The 15,811-nt window shown below is 45.4% G+C and overlaps 1 protein-coding gene across 1 annotated transcript; it reads left to right on the top strand.

Moving 5' to 3' along the window:
* The first annotated feature begins 3,855 nt into the window (after positions 1–3,855).
* On the top strand, positions 3,856–15,469 carry LOC143301734 (uncharacterized). Its single transcript, XM_076616122.1, has 4 exons — positions 3,856–3,913; positions 4,864–4,953; positions 11,252–11,401; positions 15,114–15,469. The coding sequence occupies exons 1-4, from the start codon at positions 3,856–3,858 to the stop codon at positions 15,467–15,469; spliced, it is 654 nt and encodes a 217-aa protein (XP_076472237.1).
* Positions 15,470–15,811: the final 342 nt, after the last annotated feature.

Genomic DNA, 15,811 nt, shown 5'->3' with positions numbered 1-15,811 from the left:
GCTGATAACATACCGGTTGATCGTCAGCTGGAGTGTATAGTTAAGATACATATTAATCGTTAATTTGAATGCTTAGTTAAGATACAGGTTGATCGTTAGCTGGAGTGCTTAGTTAAGATACATGTTGATCGTTAGCTGGAGTGCTTAGTTAATCGTTATCTTAACTATGATCTCCAACTGACGATTAAGCTGTATCTTTATTATGCACTCCAAATCAAAGTAACATTCATCTTAACTATGCTCTCCAAATAACGATCAACCTGTATCTTAACTATGCACTTTAATTTAAATAACCATTAGCCTCTGTCTCAACTATGCACTCCAAATAATCTTAACCTCTATTTAAATGTGCTCTCCAAATGACCATCAATCTCTATCTTAATATGCACTCCAGATGATGGTTAACCATTATCTTAACTATGCACTCCAACTAACAATCAACCTCTATCTTAACTATGCTCTCCAACTAACAATTAGAATGTATCTTAAAAATGCTTTCCAAATAACCATTAACCTCTGCCTTAACTATGTTCTCCAACTGACGATTAACCATTATCTTAAATATACTCTCTGACTTACGATTGACATGTATCTTGACTATGCTTTCCAAATTCACAGTCAACCTGTATCTTAACTATGCACTCCATCTGATGATCAACTTGTATTTTATCTATGCTCTCCAGCAAACGATTAAGCCATACCTTGGTTAAACTTTAACCTCAATCTTAATTGTGCTCTCCAACTATCGAGTTACCTGTGCACTCCCAATAACGATTTAGCCGTATCTTAACTATGCATTCCAAATAACGATCAACCCGTATCTTAACTATGCATTCCAAATCGTTATTAGGAGTGCTAAATCGTTATTTGGAGTGCATAGTTCAGATAGAGGCTAAATCGTTATTTGGAGTGCATAGTTCAGAGAGAGGCTAAATCGTTATTTGGAGTGCACAGTTCAGAGAGAGGCTAAATCGTTATTTGGAGTGCATAGTTCAGATAGAGATTAAATCGTTATTTGGAGTGCATAGTTCAGATAGAGGCTAAATCGTTATTTGGAGTGCATAGTGAAGATAGAGGTTAAATCGTTATTTGGAGTGCATAGTTCAGATAGAGATTAAATCGTTATTTGGAGTGCATAGTTCAGATAGAGGCTAAATCGTTATTTGGAGTGCATAGTTCAGATAGAGATTAAATCGTTATTTGGAGTGCATAGTTCAGATAGAGGCTAAATCATTATTTGGAGTGCATAGTTCAGATAGAGGCTAAATCGTTATTTGGAGTGCACAGTTCAGATAGAGGCTAAATCGTTATTTGGAGTGCATAGTTCAGATAGAGGCTAAATCGTTATTTGGAGTGCATAGTTCAGATAGAGATTAAATCGTTATTTGGAGTGCATAGTTCAGATAGAGGTTAAATCGTTATTTGGAGTGCATAGTTCAGATAGAGGTTAAATCGTTATTTGGAGTGCATAGTTCAGATAGAGGCTAAATCGTTATTTGGAGTGCACAGTTCAGATAGAGGTTAAATCGTTATTTGGAGTGCATAGTGAAGATAGAGATTAAATCGTTATTTGGAGTGCATAGTTCAGATAGAGGTTAAATCGTTATTTGGAGTGCATAGTTCAGATAGAGGTTAAATCGTTATTTGGAGTGCATAGTTCAGATAGAGGCTAAATCGTTATTTGGAGTGCACAGTTCAGAGAGAGGCTAAATCGTTATTAGGAGTACATAGTTCAGATAGAGGCTAAATCGTTATTTGGAGTGCATAGTTCAGATAGAGGCTAAATCGTTATTTGGAGTGCATAGTGATGATACAGGTAACTCGTTAGTTGGAGAGCACAATTAAGATTGAGGTTAAAGTTTATTTGGAGAGCATAATTAATGTACGGCTTAATCGTTTGCTGGAGAGCATAGATAAAAATACAGGTTGATCGTTAGATGGAGTGCATAGTTAATATACAGGTTGATCGTTAGATGGAGTGGATAGTTAAAATACAAGTTGACCGTTAGATGGAGTGGATAGTTAAGATACAGGTTGATCGTTAGATGGAGTTGATATTTAAGATACAGGTTGATCGTCAGATGGAGAACATAGATAAGATACAGGTTGATCGTTAGATGGAGTGGATAGTTAAAATACAGGTTGATCGTTAGATGGAGTGGATAGTTAAGATACAGGTTGATCGTTAGATGGAGAGCATAGATAAGATACAGGTTGATCGTTAGATGGAGTGGATAGTTAAACTACAAGCTGATCGTTAGATGGAGAGCATAGATAAGATACAGGTTGATCGTTAGATGGAGTTGATATTTAAGATACAGGTTGATCGTCAGATGGAGAACATAGATAAGATACAGGTTGATCGTTAGATGGAGTGGATAGTTAAACTACAAGCTGATCGTTAGATGGAGAGCATAGATAAGATACAGGTTGATCGTTAGATGGAGAGCATAGATAAGATACAGGTTGATCGTTAGATGGAGTGGATAGTTAAACTACAAGCTGATCGTTAGATGGAGAGCATAGATAAGATACAGGTTGATCGTTAGATGGAGAGCATAGATAAGATACAGGTTGATCGTTAGATGGAGTGGATAGTTAAACTACAAGCTGATCGTTAGATGGAGAGCATAGATAAGATACAGGTTGATCGTTAGATGGAGTAGATAGTTAAGATACAGGTTGATCGTTAGATGGAGAACATAGATAAGATACATGTCAATCGTAAGTCGGAGAGCATAGTTAAGATAGAGTTAATGGTTATTTGGGGAGTATATTTAATGCTTAATGGTCAGTTGGAGAGCATAGTTAAGGCAGAGTTTAATGGTTATTTGGAGAGCACAGTTAAGATACACTTAAATGGTTATTTGGAGAGCACAGTTAAGATACAGGTCGATTGTTAGTTGGAGTGGATAGTTGAGATAATGGTTAATCATCAGCTGGGTTGCTTAGTTAAGATAGAGGTTAATGGTCATTTGGAGAACATATTTAAATAGAGGTTAAGATTATTTGGAGTGCACAGTTGAGATAGATGTTAATGTGTATTTGGAGTGCATAGTTAAGATACAGGTTGATCGTTATTTGGAGAGATTTGTTAAGGTGAATGTTAATTTTATTTGGAGTGCATAATAAAGATACAGTTTAATCGTCAGTTGGAGATCATAGATAAGAGAGATGTTAATGGTCAGTTGGAGAGCATTATTAAGATACAGTTTAATTGTCAGTTGGAGATCGTAGTTAAGATAGAGACTGATAGTCAGTTTGAGAGCATGGTTAAGATAGAGGTTAATGGTCAGTGTGAGAGTATGGTTAAGATAGAGGTTAATGGTCAGTGTGAGAGCATGGTTGAGATAGACGTTAATGGTCAGTGTGAGAGTATGGTTAAGATAGAGGTTAATGGTCAGTGTGAGAGCATGGTTGAGATAGACGTTAATGGTCAGTGTGAGAGTATGGTTAAGATAGAGGTTAATGGTCAGTGTGAGAGCATGGTTAAGATAGAGGTTAATGGTCAGTGTGTGAGCATGGTTAAGATAGAGGTTAATGGTCAGTGTGTGAGCATGGTTGAGATAGACGTTAATGGTCAGTGTGAGAGCATGGTTGAGATAGAGGTTAATGGTAATTCAGAGAGCATGGTTAAGATAGAGGGTAAAGGTCAGTTGGAGAGCAGAGCATGGTTAAGATAGAGGTTAAAGGTCATTAGGAGAGCATGGTTAAGATAGAGGTTAAAGGTCAGTTGGAGAGCATGGCTAAGATAGAGGTTAAAGGTTAGTTGGAGAGCATGGTTAAGGTAGAGGTGAATGGTCAGTTGGAGAGCATGACTAAGATAGAGTTTAAAGGTCAGTTGGAGAGCAGAGCATGGCTAAGATAGAGTTTAAAGGTCAGTTGGAGAGCATGGTTCAGATAGAGGTTAAAGGTCAGTTGGAGAGCATAGTTAAGATAGATGTTTTAAGGTCAAGTGGAGAGCATGGTTAAGACAGAGGTTAAAGGTCAGTTGGAGAGTTTGGTTAAGAAGAGGTTAAAGGTCATTAAAGAGAGCATGGTTAAGATAGAGGTTAAAGGTCATTAAAGAGAGCATGGTTAAGATAGAGGTTAAAGGTCATTAAAGAGAGTATGGTTAAGATAGAGGTTAAAGGTCATTAAAGAGAGCATGGTTAAGATAGAGGTTAAAGGTCATTAAAGAGAGTATGGTTAAGACAGAGGTTAAATGTCATTAAAGAGAGCATGGTTAAGAAGCAGATTTATTGGCTCGGGTCCTATTTTTTTCTTTGCTTATTTTGTACTGAACTACATTGTACAATACTATTTTTTAATCACATCTTTCTGTCGTTGTCGTCGTCGTGGTCATCGTCGTCATCATCTTCTTCTTCATCATCGTAACCGTCACATGAAATATATTTAGTTTATTTGTTTTTATCATCGTCGTCGTTGTTTGCTTATGCTGTGTGTTGTTGTTGTTGTTGTTGTTGACGATGATGATGATGATGACGACGACAACGATGATGATGGACATGGCGATGATGATGATGATGATGATGATGATGATGGTAATTGTGATGATTATGATGATGGTAATGATGACGATGATGATGACGACGACTTCGACGGTAATGATGTCGGCGACTACGTCAACGAAGATGCCAATGATGATGGTGACGGTGATTATCATTTTGAAGATGATGATATTGACGACGACGACGACGCGATGATGATGATGATTGTGCTGATGGTGGTGATGGTAATGGTGATATTGATGGTGGTGATAGTGATGGTGATGGTGATCATGGTGGTAATGATGATGATGAGGAGGAGGAGGACAATGATGATGATTTGTGACAGAGGCATGGAACCTGACGGTGTATGAAGGAGTGTGGGGAAACTGCAACCTGCCCATCCCCGTGCTGCCTGTCAGGGAACACGTGCATTCCACAGTCTGTACCCTGCTCCACGGGAAAGGTGGGTCATCTCACGTGGCCTGGTGTAGGTATAGGTGGGTCATGTCACGTACCCTGCTCCACGGGAAAGGTGGGTCATGTCACGTACCCTGCTCCACGGGAAAGGTGGGTCATGTCACGTACCCTGCTCCACGGGAAAGGTGGGTCATCTCACGTGGCCTGGTGTAGGTATAGGTGGGTCATGTCACGTACCCTGCTCCACGGGAAAGGTGGGTCATGTCACGTACCCTGCTCCACGGGAAAGGTGGGTCATGTCACGTAGCCTGGTACAGGTAAAGGTGGGTCATATCACGTAGCCTGGCACAGGTAAAGGTGGGTCATGTCACGTAGCCTGGTACAGGTAAAGGTGGGTCATGTCACGTAGCCTGGCACAGGTAAAGGTGGGTCATGTCACGTAGCCTGGTACAGGTAAAGGTGGGTCATGTCACGTAGCCTGGTACAGGTAAAGGTGGGTCATGTCACGTAGCCTGGTACAGGTAAAGGTGGGTCATGTCACGTAGCCTGGCATCGGTGAAAGGGTGTGAGTATAGCGTTGAAATTAACCTGGCTTAGGTTAAAGTGTATGAGTAAAGCTTTTGAATTAACCTAGCTTCGCTAAAGTTTGGTGAGTTTTGCTTTTGAATTAACCTGGCTTATGTAAAGGTGTGTGAGTATACCTTTTAAATTAGCCTAGCTTAGTTAAAGGTGTGTCAGTGCTGCCTTGAACGCAGCCTAACATTGGTAAAGGTGTGTCAGTGCTACCTATAACGTAGCCTGGCTTAGGTAAAGATGGGTCAGTACTGTCTTTAACGTAGCCTAGCATAGGTAAAGGTGTGTCAGTGCTGCCTTTAACGCAGCCTAACATTGGTAAAGGTGTGTCAGTGCTACCTATAACTTAGCCTGACTTAGTTAAAGGTGTGTCTGTGCTGCCTTTAACGCAGCCTAACATAGGTAAAGGTGTGTGTCAGTGTTGCCTATAACGTAGCCTAGCATAGGTAACAAGACAGGCAAGGCCTTCAAGACTCACTTGTGATACACTTTTTAAAAAAAATGTAATCGTTACAATGTGTTCTGTATTTGTTATTATAAAGCTTCGGGTTAAAAAAAAGTCCTAACCAGATTCGAACCCCGCGTGTTCGGGTGAGAAGAAACTGTCTTACCCATTACACTATCGTGGCACCTTTACTGTCGTTCTGAAATTTAATATTTGAACATACTTTCTGAAAGGGCGATAAATCAATTGCGGTATTTGCAGTGAGAACGCTGTTTAAATCATATTATTCTGGTGTATCTTCGGCATTCAAAAAATCTTTAAGGGCAATAAAATATTCTTTTTAAGTCCGCGGTAAAGGAGGCGTGGCTATCGCCGCAATCACACTGCAACATTGAGCCGTTTCTCTAGATCTAGATAGATGTACAAGTTTAGTTACACCCGCCAGGAATGTAGTACGACACGGTCGATTCAATTTCTCTTTTATGTTTATTCTAATTTTATAGTTTTAAAGTTGATATGAAAATTTAGTATTTTGTTAAACTAATAACATGTAGAGCCAAGTACAAGTACTTCTAAACGTCGTATGAAGTGAAAAAGACTTCATTTTAAGAAAAGTCAAGACTGGAATTTTTTTCGTTCCATCAATTCAAGGGTATTAACTCGCATGGTTTACAATTTTTAACTGTGAATTCCGACTGATTCTGTGGATATTTTTATGGCAGTTTGGGGCATAATCCAGTAAGTGATGAGGCGTTCACAAATCTTTCTCTGAATAAATATTTAACGGTCTCCTCCTCCAACTTTCCGTCACGTGTTATCGTGTATTGTCCATTGAATATAGGATTGAACGGGCAGGTCAACAACTTGAAACAAAATGGCCTCGTTCGCGTTCGCGAAGAATGTGAGCACGCACTTTGAATGTGTATAAATATGTGTACGCAATTGATTTTTGCCCATGACCTTCAGGGCTCAGCCAGTAGATCTGCAAACTCCACTCGTCGTATTGATTTTAGTATTTTCCGAAAAAGACCACTTGGGCGAATGAACATAATGAAAGCCCTGTACACTGAGAGTAAAACACGCAAGCTTTTTATGTATTGAGTATAATTTCAAAATGTAATGTTTAAGATGAGAAAGATCAGTTTAAAGCAAATTAAGTCCCCTAGCATTATTTAGATAAATTTCCCTTTTTTACTATCTGCACCAAAACGTTTGCAAAATAAATAAAACTTCCATGCTTAGCAAAAGAGGTTCCTGTTTGAACAAAAAATGATAATAATGACTGCTCTTGTTGTTGTGTCAGAATATCAGATCAAAGTGCCAAGTTTAGAGAATTAAAAAAAAATATATATATAACAGTAAATGCAGTTTGCATAAAGTTTGGCTTCGTTTTTTATTTTTTATTTTTGGTGCCCATCCCAGAGGTGCAATATTGTTTTAAACAAGATGATTGGAAAGAACTGAATTTTTCCTATTTTTATGCCAAATGTGGTGTCAACTGACAAAGTATTTGCAGAGAAAATGTCAGTGTTAAAGTTTACCACGGACACACACACACACACACACACACACACACACACACACAACTGAACACCAGGTTAAAACATAGACTCACTTTGTTTACACAAGTGAGTCAAAAATGAGTCAGTACTGTCTTTAAAGTAGCCTAGCATAGGTAAAGGTGTGCCAGTGCTGCCTATAACTTAGCCCAAAATAGATCAAGGTGTGTAAATATAGCATAATTTAGTGTACCATAGCACAACATAGCATAGCTTATCTTAACTGAATATTGCCTTGCACAGTCACGCGAACTGTATCGTGCAGTATAGCATAGCATAGTGGCTAAACGTTACAAATTAAAGGATAGTACAGTGTATCATAGCACTGTGACTAAACGTTAAAAGTTAAAGGATTATACGGTGTAGTATAGCACAGTCATCCTTTCTCTCTCTATGTACAGACTGTGGTGTCCAGTCACCCTTCCCTCTCTATGTACAGACTGTGATGTCCAGTCACCCTTCCCTTCCCTCTCTATGTACAGACTGTGGTGTCCAGTCACCCCTTCCCTCTCTATGTACAGACTGTGGTGTCCAGTCATCTATGTGCAGACTGTGATGTCCAGTCACCCTTCCCTCTCTATGTACAGACTGTGGTGTCCAGTCATCTATGTACAGACTGTGGTGTCCAGTCACCCCTTCCCTCTCTATGTACAGACTGTGGTGTCCAGTCACCCCTTCCCTCTCTATGTGCAGACTGTGGTGTCCAGTCACCCTTCCCTCTCTATGTACAGACTGTGATGTCCAGTCACCCTTCCGTCTCTATGTACAGACTGTGGTGTCCAGTCACCCTTCCGTCTCTATGTACAGACTGTGGTGTCCAGTCACCCTTCCCTCTCTATGTACAGACTGTGGTGTCCAGTCATCTATGTACAGACTGTGGTGTCCAGTTACCTTTCCCTCTCTATGTACAGACTGTGATGTCCAGTCACCCCTTCCCTCTCTATGTACAGACTGTGATGTCCAGTCACCCTTCCCTCTCTATGTACAGACTGTGGTGTCCAGTCATCTATGTACAGACTGTGGTGTCCAGTCATCTATGTACAGACTGTGGTGTCCAGTTACCCTTCCCTCTCTATGTACAGACTGTGGTGTCCAGTCATCTATGTACAGACTGTGATGTCCAGTCACCCTTCCCTCTCTATGTACAGACTGTGATGTCCAGTCACCCTTCCCTCTCTATGTACAGACTGTGGTGTCCAGTCATCTATGTACAGACTGTGGTGTCCAGTCATCTATGTACAGACTGTGGTGTCCAGTTACCCTTCCCTCTCTATGTACAGACTGTGGTGTCCAGTCATCTATGTACAGACTGTGGTGTCCAGTCACCCTTCCCTCTCTATGTACAGACTGTGATGTCCAGTCACCCCTTCCCTCTCTATGTACAGACTGTGGTGTCCAGTCACCCTTCCCTTCCCTCTCTATGTACAGACTGTGGTGTCCAGTCACCCTTCCCTCTCTATGTACAGACTGTGATGTCCAGTCACCCCTTCCCTCTCTATGTACAGACTGTGGTGTCCAGTCATCTATGTACAGACTGTGATGTCCAGTCACCCCTTCCCTCTCTATGTGCAGACTGTGATGTCCAGTCATCTATGTACAGACTGTGATGTCCAGTCACCCCTTCCCTCTCTATGTACAGACTGTGGTGTCCAGTCATCTATGTACAGACTGTGATGTCCAGTCACCCCTTCCCTCTCTATGTACAGACTGTGATGTCCAGTCACCCCTTCCCTCTCTATGTACAGACTGTGGTGTCCAGTTACCCTTCCCTCTCTATGTACAGACTGTGATGTCCAGTTACCCTTCCCTCTCCATGTACAGACTGTGGTGTCCAGTCATCTATGTACAGACTGTGATGTCCAGTCACCCTTCCCTCTCCATGTACAGACTGTGATGTCCAGTTACCCTTCCCTCTCTATGTACAGACTGTGGTGTCCAGTCACCCCTTCCCTCTCTATGTGCAGACTGTGATGTCCAGTCATCTATGTACAGACTGTGATGTCCAGTCACCCCTTCCCTCTCTATGTACAGACTGTGATGTCCAGTCACCCCTTCCCTCTCTATGTACAGACTGTGATGTCCAGTCACCCCTTCCCTCTCTATGTGCAGACTGTGATGTCCAGTCACCCCTTCCCTCTCTATGTACAGACTGTGGTGTCCAGTCATCTATGTACAGACTGTGATGTCCAGTCACCCCTTCCCTCTCTATGTGCAGACTGTGATGTCCAGTCATCTATGTACAGACTGTGATGTCCAGTCACCCCTTCCCTCTCTATGTACAGACTGTGGTGTCCAGTCATCTATGTACAGACTGTGATGTCCAGTCACCCCTTCCCTCTCTATGTACAGACTGTGATGTCCAGTCACCCCTTCCCTCTCTATGTACAGACTGTGGTGTCCAGTTACCCTTCCCTCTCTATGTACAGACTGTGATGTCCAGTTACCCTTCCCTCTCCATGTACAGACTGTGGTGTCCAGTCATCTATGTACAGACTGTGATGTCCAGTCACCCTTCCCTCTCCATGTACAGACTGTGATGTCCAGTTACCCTTCCCTCTCTATGTACAGACTGTGATGTCCAGTTACCCTTCCCTCTCTATGTACAGACTGTGGTGTCCAGTCACCCCTTCCCTCTCTATGTGCAGACTGTGATGTCCAGTCATCTATGTACAGACTGTGATGTCCAGTCACCCCTTCCCTCTCTATGTACAGACTGTGATGTCCAGTCACCCCTTCCCTCTCTATGTACAGACTGTGATGTCCAGTCATCTATGTACAGACTGTGATGTCCAGTCACCCTTCCCTCTCTATGTACAGACTGTGATGTCCAGTCACCCCTTCCCTCTCTATGTGCAGACTGTGATGTCCAGTCACCCTTCCCTCTCTATGTACAGACTGTGGTGTCCAGTCACCCCTTCCCTCTCTATGTACAGACTGTGATGTCCAGTCACCCTTCCCTCTCTATGTACAGACTGTGATGTCCAGTCACCCTTCCCTCTCTATGTACAGACTGTGGTGTCCAGTCACCCCTTCCCTCTCTATGTACAGACTGTGATGTCCAGTTACCCTTCCCTCTCTATGTACAGACTGTGGTGTCCAGTCACCCTTCCCTCTCTATGTACAGACTGTGGTGTCCAGTCATCTATGTACAGACTGTGGTGTCCAGTCATCTATGTACAGACTGTGATGTCCAGTCATCTATGTGCAGACTGTGATGTCCAGTCACCCCTTCCCTCTCTATGTACAGACTGTGGTGTCCAGTCATCTATGTACAGACTGTGATGTCCAGTCACCCCTTCCCTCTCTATGTACAGACTGTGATGTCCAGTCACCCCTTCCCTCTCTATGTACAGACTGTGATGTCCAGTCACCCCTTCCCTCTCTATGTACAGACTGTGATGTCCAGTTACCCTTCCCTCTCTATGTACAGACTGTGGTGTCCAGTCACCCCTTCCCTCTCTATGTACAGACTGTGATGTCCAGTCACCCTTCCCTCTCTATGTACAGACTGTGATGTCCAGTCACCCCTTCCCTCTCTATGTACAGACTGTGATGTCCAGTCACCCCTTCCCTCTCTATGTACAGACTGTGATGTCCAGTCACCCCTTCCCTCTCTATGTACAGACTGTGATGTCCAGTCACCCCTTCCCTCTCTATGTACAGACTGTGATGTCCAGTCATCTATGTACAGACTGTGATGTCCAGTCACCCCTTCCCTCTCTATGTACAGACTGTGGTGTCCAGTCACCCCAGCCCTCTATGTGCAGACTGGCAGAAGGCCGTGTTGGGTCTGATGCTGGTGACGGTGTCGCTGTGTGTGGTGGGCGGAGTTCTGTCGGCGTGCGGTGTGTGTGCCGCTGTCTTGCCACGCCGTGTCTACTTCTTCCACTCCGCCGGAGAGATCTTCTGCGTCTGTGGTCAGTCCGAGTGGCCGTCTGTGTGTCTGTCTCTGTCTGTCCCTCTGTCCCCCTGTCTGTCTGTCTGTCTGTCCCTCTGTCTGTCTGTCTGTCTGTCCCTCTGTCTGTCTGTCTCTCCCTTTGTCTGTCTGTCCCTCTGTCTGTCTGTCTCTCCCTCTGTTTGTTTGTCTGTCTGTCTCTCCCTCTGTCTGTCTCTCTCCCTCTGTCTCCCCGTGTCTGTCTCTCCCTCTGTTTGTCTATCTGTCGTGTCAGACCAACACACCGTGTCAGACCAACACACTGTGTCAGACCACTACACCGTGTCAGGCCAACACACCGTGTCAGGCCAACACACTGTGTCAGACCACTACACCGTGTCAGACCACTACACCGTGTCAGGCCAACACACCGTGTCAGACCAACACACCGTGTCAGACCAACTCACCTGGTCAGACCAGTACACAATGTCAGACCAATGAGGCCTCTCATCACACATTGCCCTGCACTGCTATTGATCCATGTCACAACTTGTGACGACAGTTAGGGCGTGTGGCCCATCTTCGTTTTTCTCCACCCTCTTCTTTCACTTTCCCTCCTCCTCCCATCCTTCAGGTAGAAGTCTCGAATTGCGCACGAACCACGTGCATGCATGTTACTCAGCTCACCTGAGTGAATATGAAATATTGTTGGGCAGCAATAGTTTTCGAGGCTTTTGCAGCCCGACTGCCGTAGTGTACAGGTCGTCTCCGTTGTTGGTGGGGTAGCTACCCCGACGTCTTGGCACCAGTTGAAGTGAGGGCCGCCTGTCCTCCATTGGAGCCACTTCGGTGTTTCTTCGTCGTCGTGTCTTTGTGGTGGTGTACGCTACCTGTGGCAGCTCTCGCTGTGTGCTGGGTGTCCCGGGCCTTTCGTCTGGTGACTCAGATCTTCACCCCTTCCTGCCCCGTGACTGGTGTCCTGGGTGTTCGTCCCCTCCTGCCCCGTGACTGGTGTCCTGGGTGTTCGTCCCCTCCTGCCCTGTGACTGGTGTCCTGGGTGTTCGTCCCCTCCTGCCCTGTGACTGGTGTCCTGGGTGTTCGTCCCCTCCTGCCCTGTGACTGGTGTCCTGGGTGTTCGTCCCCTCCTGCCCTGTGACTGGTGTCCTGGGTGTTCGTCCCCTCCTGCCCTGTGACTGGTGTCCTGGGTGTTCGTCCCCTACTGCCCTGTGACGGGTGTCCTGGGTCTTCACCCCCTCCTGCCCTGTGACTGGTGTCCTGGGTGTTCGTCCCCTCCTGCCCTGTGACTGGTGTCCTGGGTGTTCGTCCCCTACTGCCCTGTGACGGGTGTCCTGGGTCTTCACCCCCTCCTGCCCTGTGACTGGTGTCCTGGGTCTTCACCCCCTCCTGCCCTGTGACTGGTGTCCTGGGTGTTCGTCCCCTCCTGCCCTGTGACTGGTGTCCTGGGTCTTCACCCCCTCCTGCCCTGTGACTGGTGTCCTTGGCTCCGGGCCTTTTGACTTGCAGCTTGGGCCTTTGCCTGGCGCGGCATGCTGAGTTCTGGCACCTGTGCCTCTTGATTGAGGCTTCGTGCCTTTGGTCAGACTTCTGCGCCACGTGTCCGTTCGTCTGGAGCCGTGTGTTATGTTTTTTCCCCCTTTTTTTTCTTTTTAAGAGGAAAACTTCCTGAACCCGCCAAAGACTAAAGCACGAACATCTGTGTACCAGTCCTGGTTTTGGGGTGGTTTGTCTTCTCCTTGAGTGTGTGTGTGTGTGTGTGTGTGTGTGTATGTGTGTGTGTGAAAAATCGCTTTTGAGAACATTTGAGAGAATCGGTAGTTTTGTATGCGACTTCTGTTCGTTTCTTTTTTTGTTGTTGTTGTGGTTATGGTATACGGTTGTTGTTTTGTTGTTTTTTTTGTTTATTTTGCAAGCATAGGCTGTGCGTGTAATGTTGTGTGAGTGGGATAGGCAGAGCGGAAGAGAATAAATTTTGTGTGGACGAGAAATATCTGTATTCTGTGTTTGTGCTGTCGGGTGAACTGGGTTGGGTGTTAGATTTTAAAACAGTTCTCGACCTCTTCCCTAGGGGGGTCATGACAATCCACTTGGATGTGTTCACTGCTGTTGTGTTCACTGATCTGTTGACTAACGTGTGTTCACTGCTGTTGTGTTCACTGCTGTTGACTAACGTGTGTTCACTGCTGTTGTGTTCACTGCTCTGTTGGCTAACGTGTGTTCACTGCTGTTGTGTTCACTGCTCTGTTGACTAACGTGTGTTCACTTTTGTTGTGTTCACTGCTCTGTTGACTAACGTGTGTTCACTGCTGTTGTGTTCACTGCTGTTGACTAACGTGTGTTCACTGCTGTTGTGTTCACTGCTCTGTTGACTAACGTGTGTTCACTGCTGTTGTGTTCACTGCTGTTGTGTTCACTGCTCTGTTGACTAATGTGTGTTCACTGCTGTTGTGTTCACTGCTGTTGTGTTCACTGCTCTGTTGACTAATGTGTGTTCACTGCTCTGTTGACTAACGTGTGTTCACTGCTGTTGTGTTCACTGATCTGTTGACTAACGTGTGTTCACTTTTGTTGTGTTCACTGCTGTTGACTAATGTGTGTTCTTTTGTTGTTGTTGTTGTTGCTGTGTTCACTTTTGTTGTGTTCACTGCTGTTGACTAATGTGTGTTCTTTTGTTGTTGTTGTTGTTGTTGTTGTGTTCACTGCTGTTGACTAATGTGTATGGGTTTCTGTGATCTGACATGCTGGGTACCATGTTGGTTTCTGTGTGATCTGACATGCTGGGTACCATGTTGGTTTCTGTGTGATCTGACATGCTGGGTACCATGTTGGTTTCTGTGATCTGACATGCTGGGTACCATGGTGGTTTCTGTGATCTGACATGCTGGGTACCATGGTGGTTTCTGTGATCTGACATGCTGGGTACCATGTTGGTTTCTGTGATCCTACATGCTGGGTACCATGATGGTTTCTGTGATCCTACATGCTGGGTACCATGGTGGTTTCTGTGTGATCTGACATGCTGGGTACCATGTTGGTTTCTGTGTGATCTGACATGCTGGGTACCATGTTGGTTTCTGTGATCTGACATGCTGGTTGTTGTTGTTGTGTTCACTGCTGTTGACTAATGTGTATGGGTTTCTGTGATCTGACATGCTGGGTACCATGGTGGTTTCTGTGTGATCTGACATGCTGGGTACCATGGTGGTTTCTGTGATCTGACATGCTGGGTACCATGGTGGTTTCTGTGATCTGACATGCTGGGTACCATGGTGGTTTCTGTGTGATCTGACATGCTGGGTACCATGGTGGTTTCTGTGTGATCTGACATGCTGGGTACCATGGTGGTTTCTGTGTGATCTGACATGCTGGGTACCATGGTGGTTTCTGTGTGATCTGACATGCTGGGTACCATGGTGGTTTCTGTGATCTGACATGCTGGCTAGGAAGGGGGAATATCAGATATATACAGACATAAGTGAATGTGGCTGTTATGTTGTTGTTGTTGTTGATGGTGATAATTTTGATGATGATGGCAGCGGAGGTGATGGTGGTGATGATGCAGATGATGAATACTGTGACGATGATGATAACAATGACGTGGAAGATGACAATGACGATGACGACGATGATGATGACGAATACAACAGCGATGACGACGACGAACACGACGACGTCAACGGAGACGACGATGACGATGATGATGATGAATATGACGTTGACCTCCACCTCCCTCACAGCTCTCAGCACGGGCGTGGCCTTGACCTTGTTCACGGTGGCGGTCAGAGCGGACCTGCACACCTTCCTCAAACTCCACCCCCGCCCTCACCCCCAGCAGTCGCCGGGTGGTGGGTACCGGTACGGCGCGGGGTACTGGGCGGGATGGGGCGGCGCCCTGTCCTTGCTGCTGGCCGCCCTGCTGCTCAGTCTGGACAGTGTGGTGCAGGAGATGGCGCGAGTCACGTGCTGCAGGCGGCGCTGCTTCCGATTGGCCTGCTGGGACCTGGCCCCGCCCCCTGGACCTGGCATCTCCACGCCGCCCCTCCCCCTCGCTCCGCCAGGGACACACCCACACACGGAACTGAGGATGTTGTGATGCAGCAAGACGGCGTGGGGGTGGGGTGGGGGTGGGGGGCTAGGGGGAGGTAACCCCGTCACAGGGACATCACCTGACACGTCACAGGGACATCACCTGACACAAGGGCAGGTAACCCCGTCACAGGGACATCACCTGACACGTCACAGGGACATCACCTGACACAAGGGCAGGTAACCCCGTCACAGGGACATCACCTGACACAAGGGCAGGTAACCCCGTCACAGGGACATCACCTGACACAAGGGCAGGTAACCCCGTCACAGGAACATCCTGCACTGTGTTGTCCGGGGGTCATGTTCAGCAAATGACGGACACCAAGGTGTCACGTTGAGAGAACAG

The sequence above is a fragment of the Babylonia areolata genome, chromosome 28 (assembly GCF_041734735.1).
Source record: "Babylonia areolata isolate BAREFJ2019XMU chromosome 28, ASM4173473v1, whole genome shotgun sequence".
NCBI classification, from domain to species: domain Eukaryota; kingdom Metazoa; phylum Mollusca; class Gastropoda; order Neogastropoda; family Buccinidae; genus Babylonia; species Babylonia areolata.
This window is presented reverse-complemented; position numbering and strand designations above follow the sequence as displayed.

Excerpts from the sequence above, each read along its gene's own strand:
- LOC143301734 (XM_076616122.1), top strand. The coding sequence starts at position 3,856 with ATGGCTAAGATAGAGTTTAAAGGTCAGTTGGAGAGCATGGTTCAGATA. Across the intron at positions 3,914-4,863 it reads GGTTCAGATAGAGGTTAAAG|GAGTGTGGGGAAACTGCAAC; the intron begins GTCAGTTGGAGA and ends CGGTGTATGAAG. Across the intron at positions 4,954-11,251 it reads TACCCTGCTCCACGGGAAAG|ACTGGCAGAAGGCCGTGTTG; the intron begins GTGGGTCATCTC and ends CTCTATGTGCAG.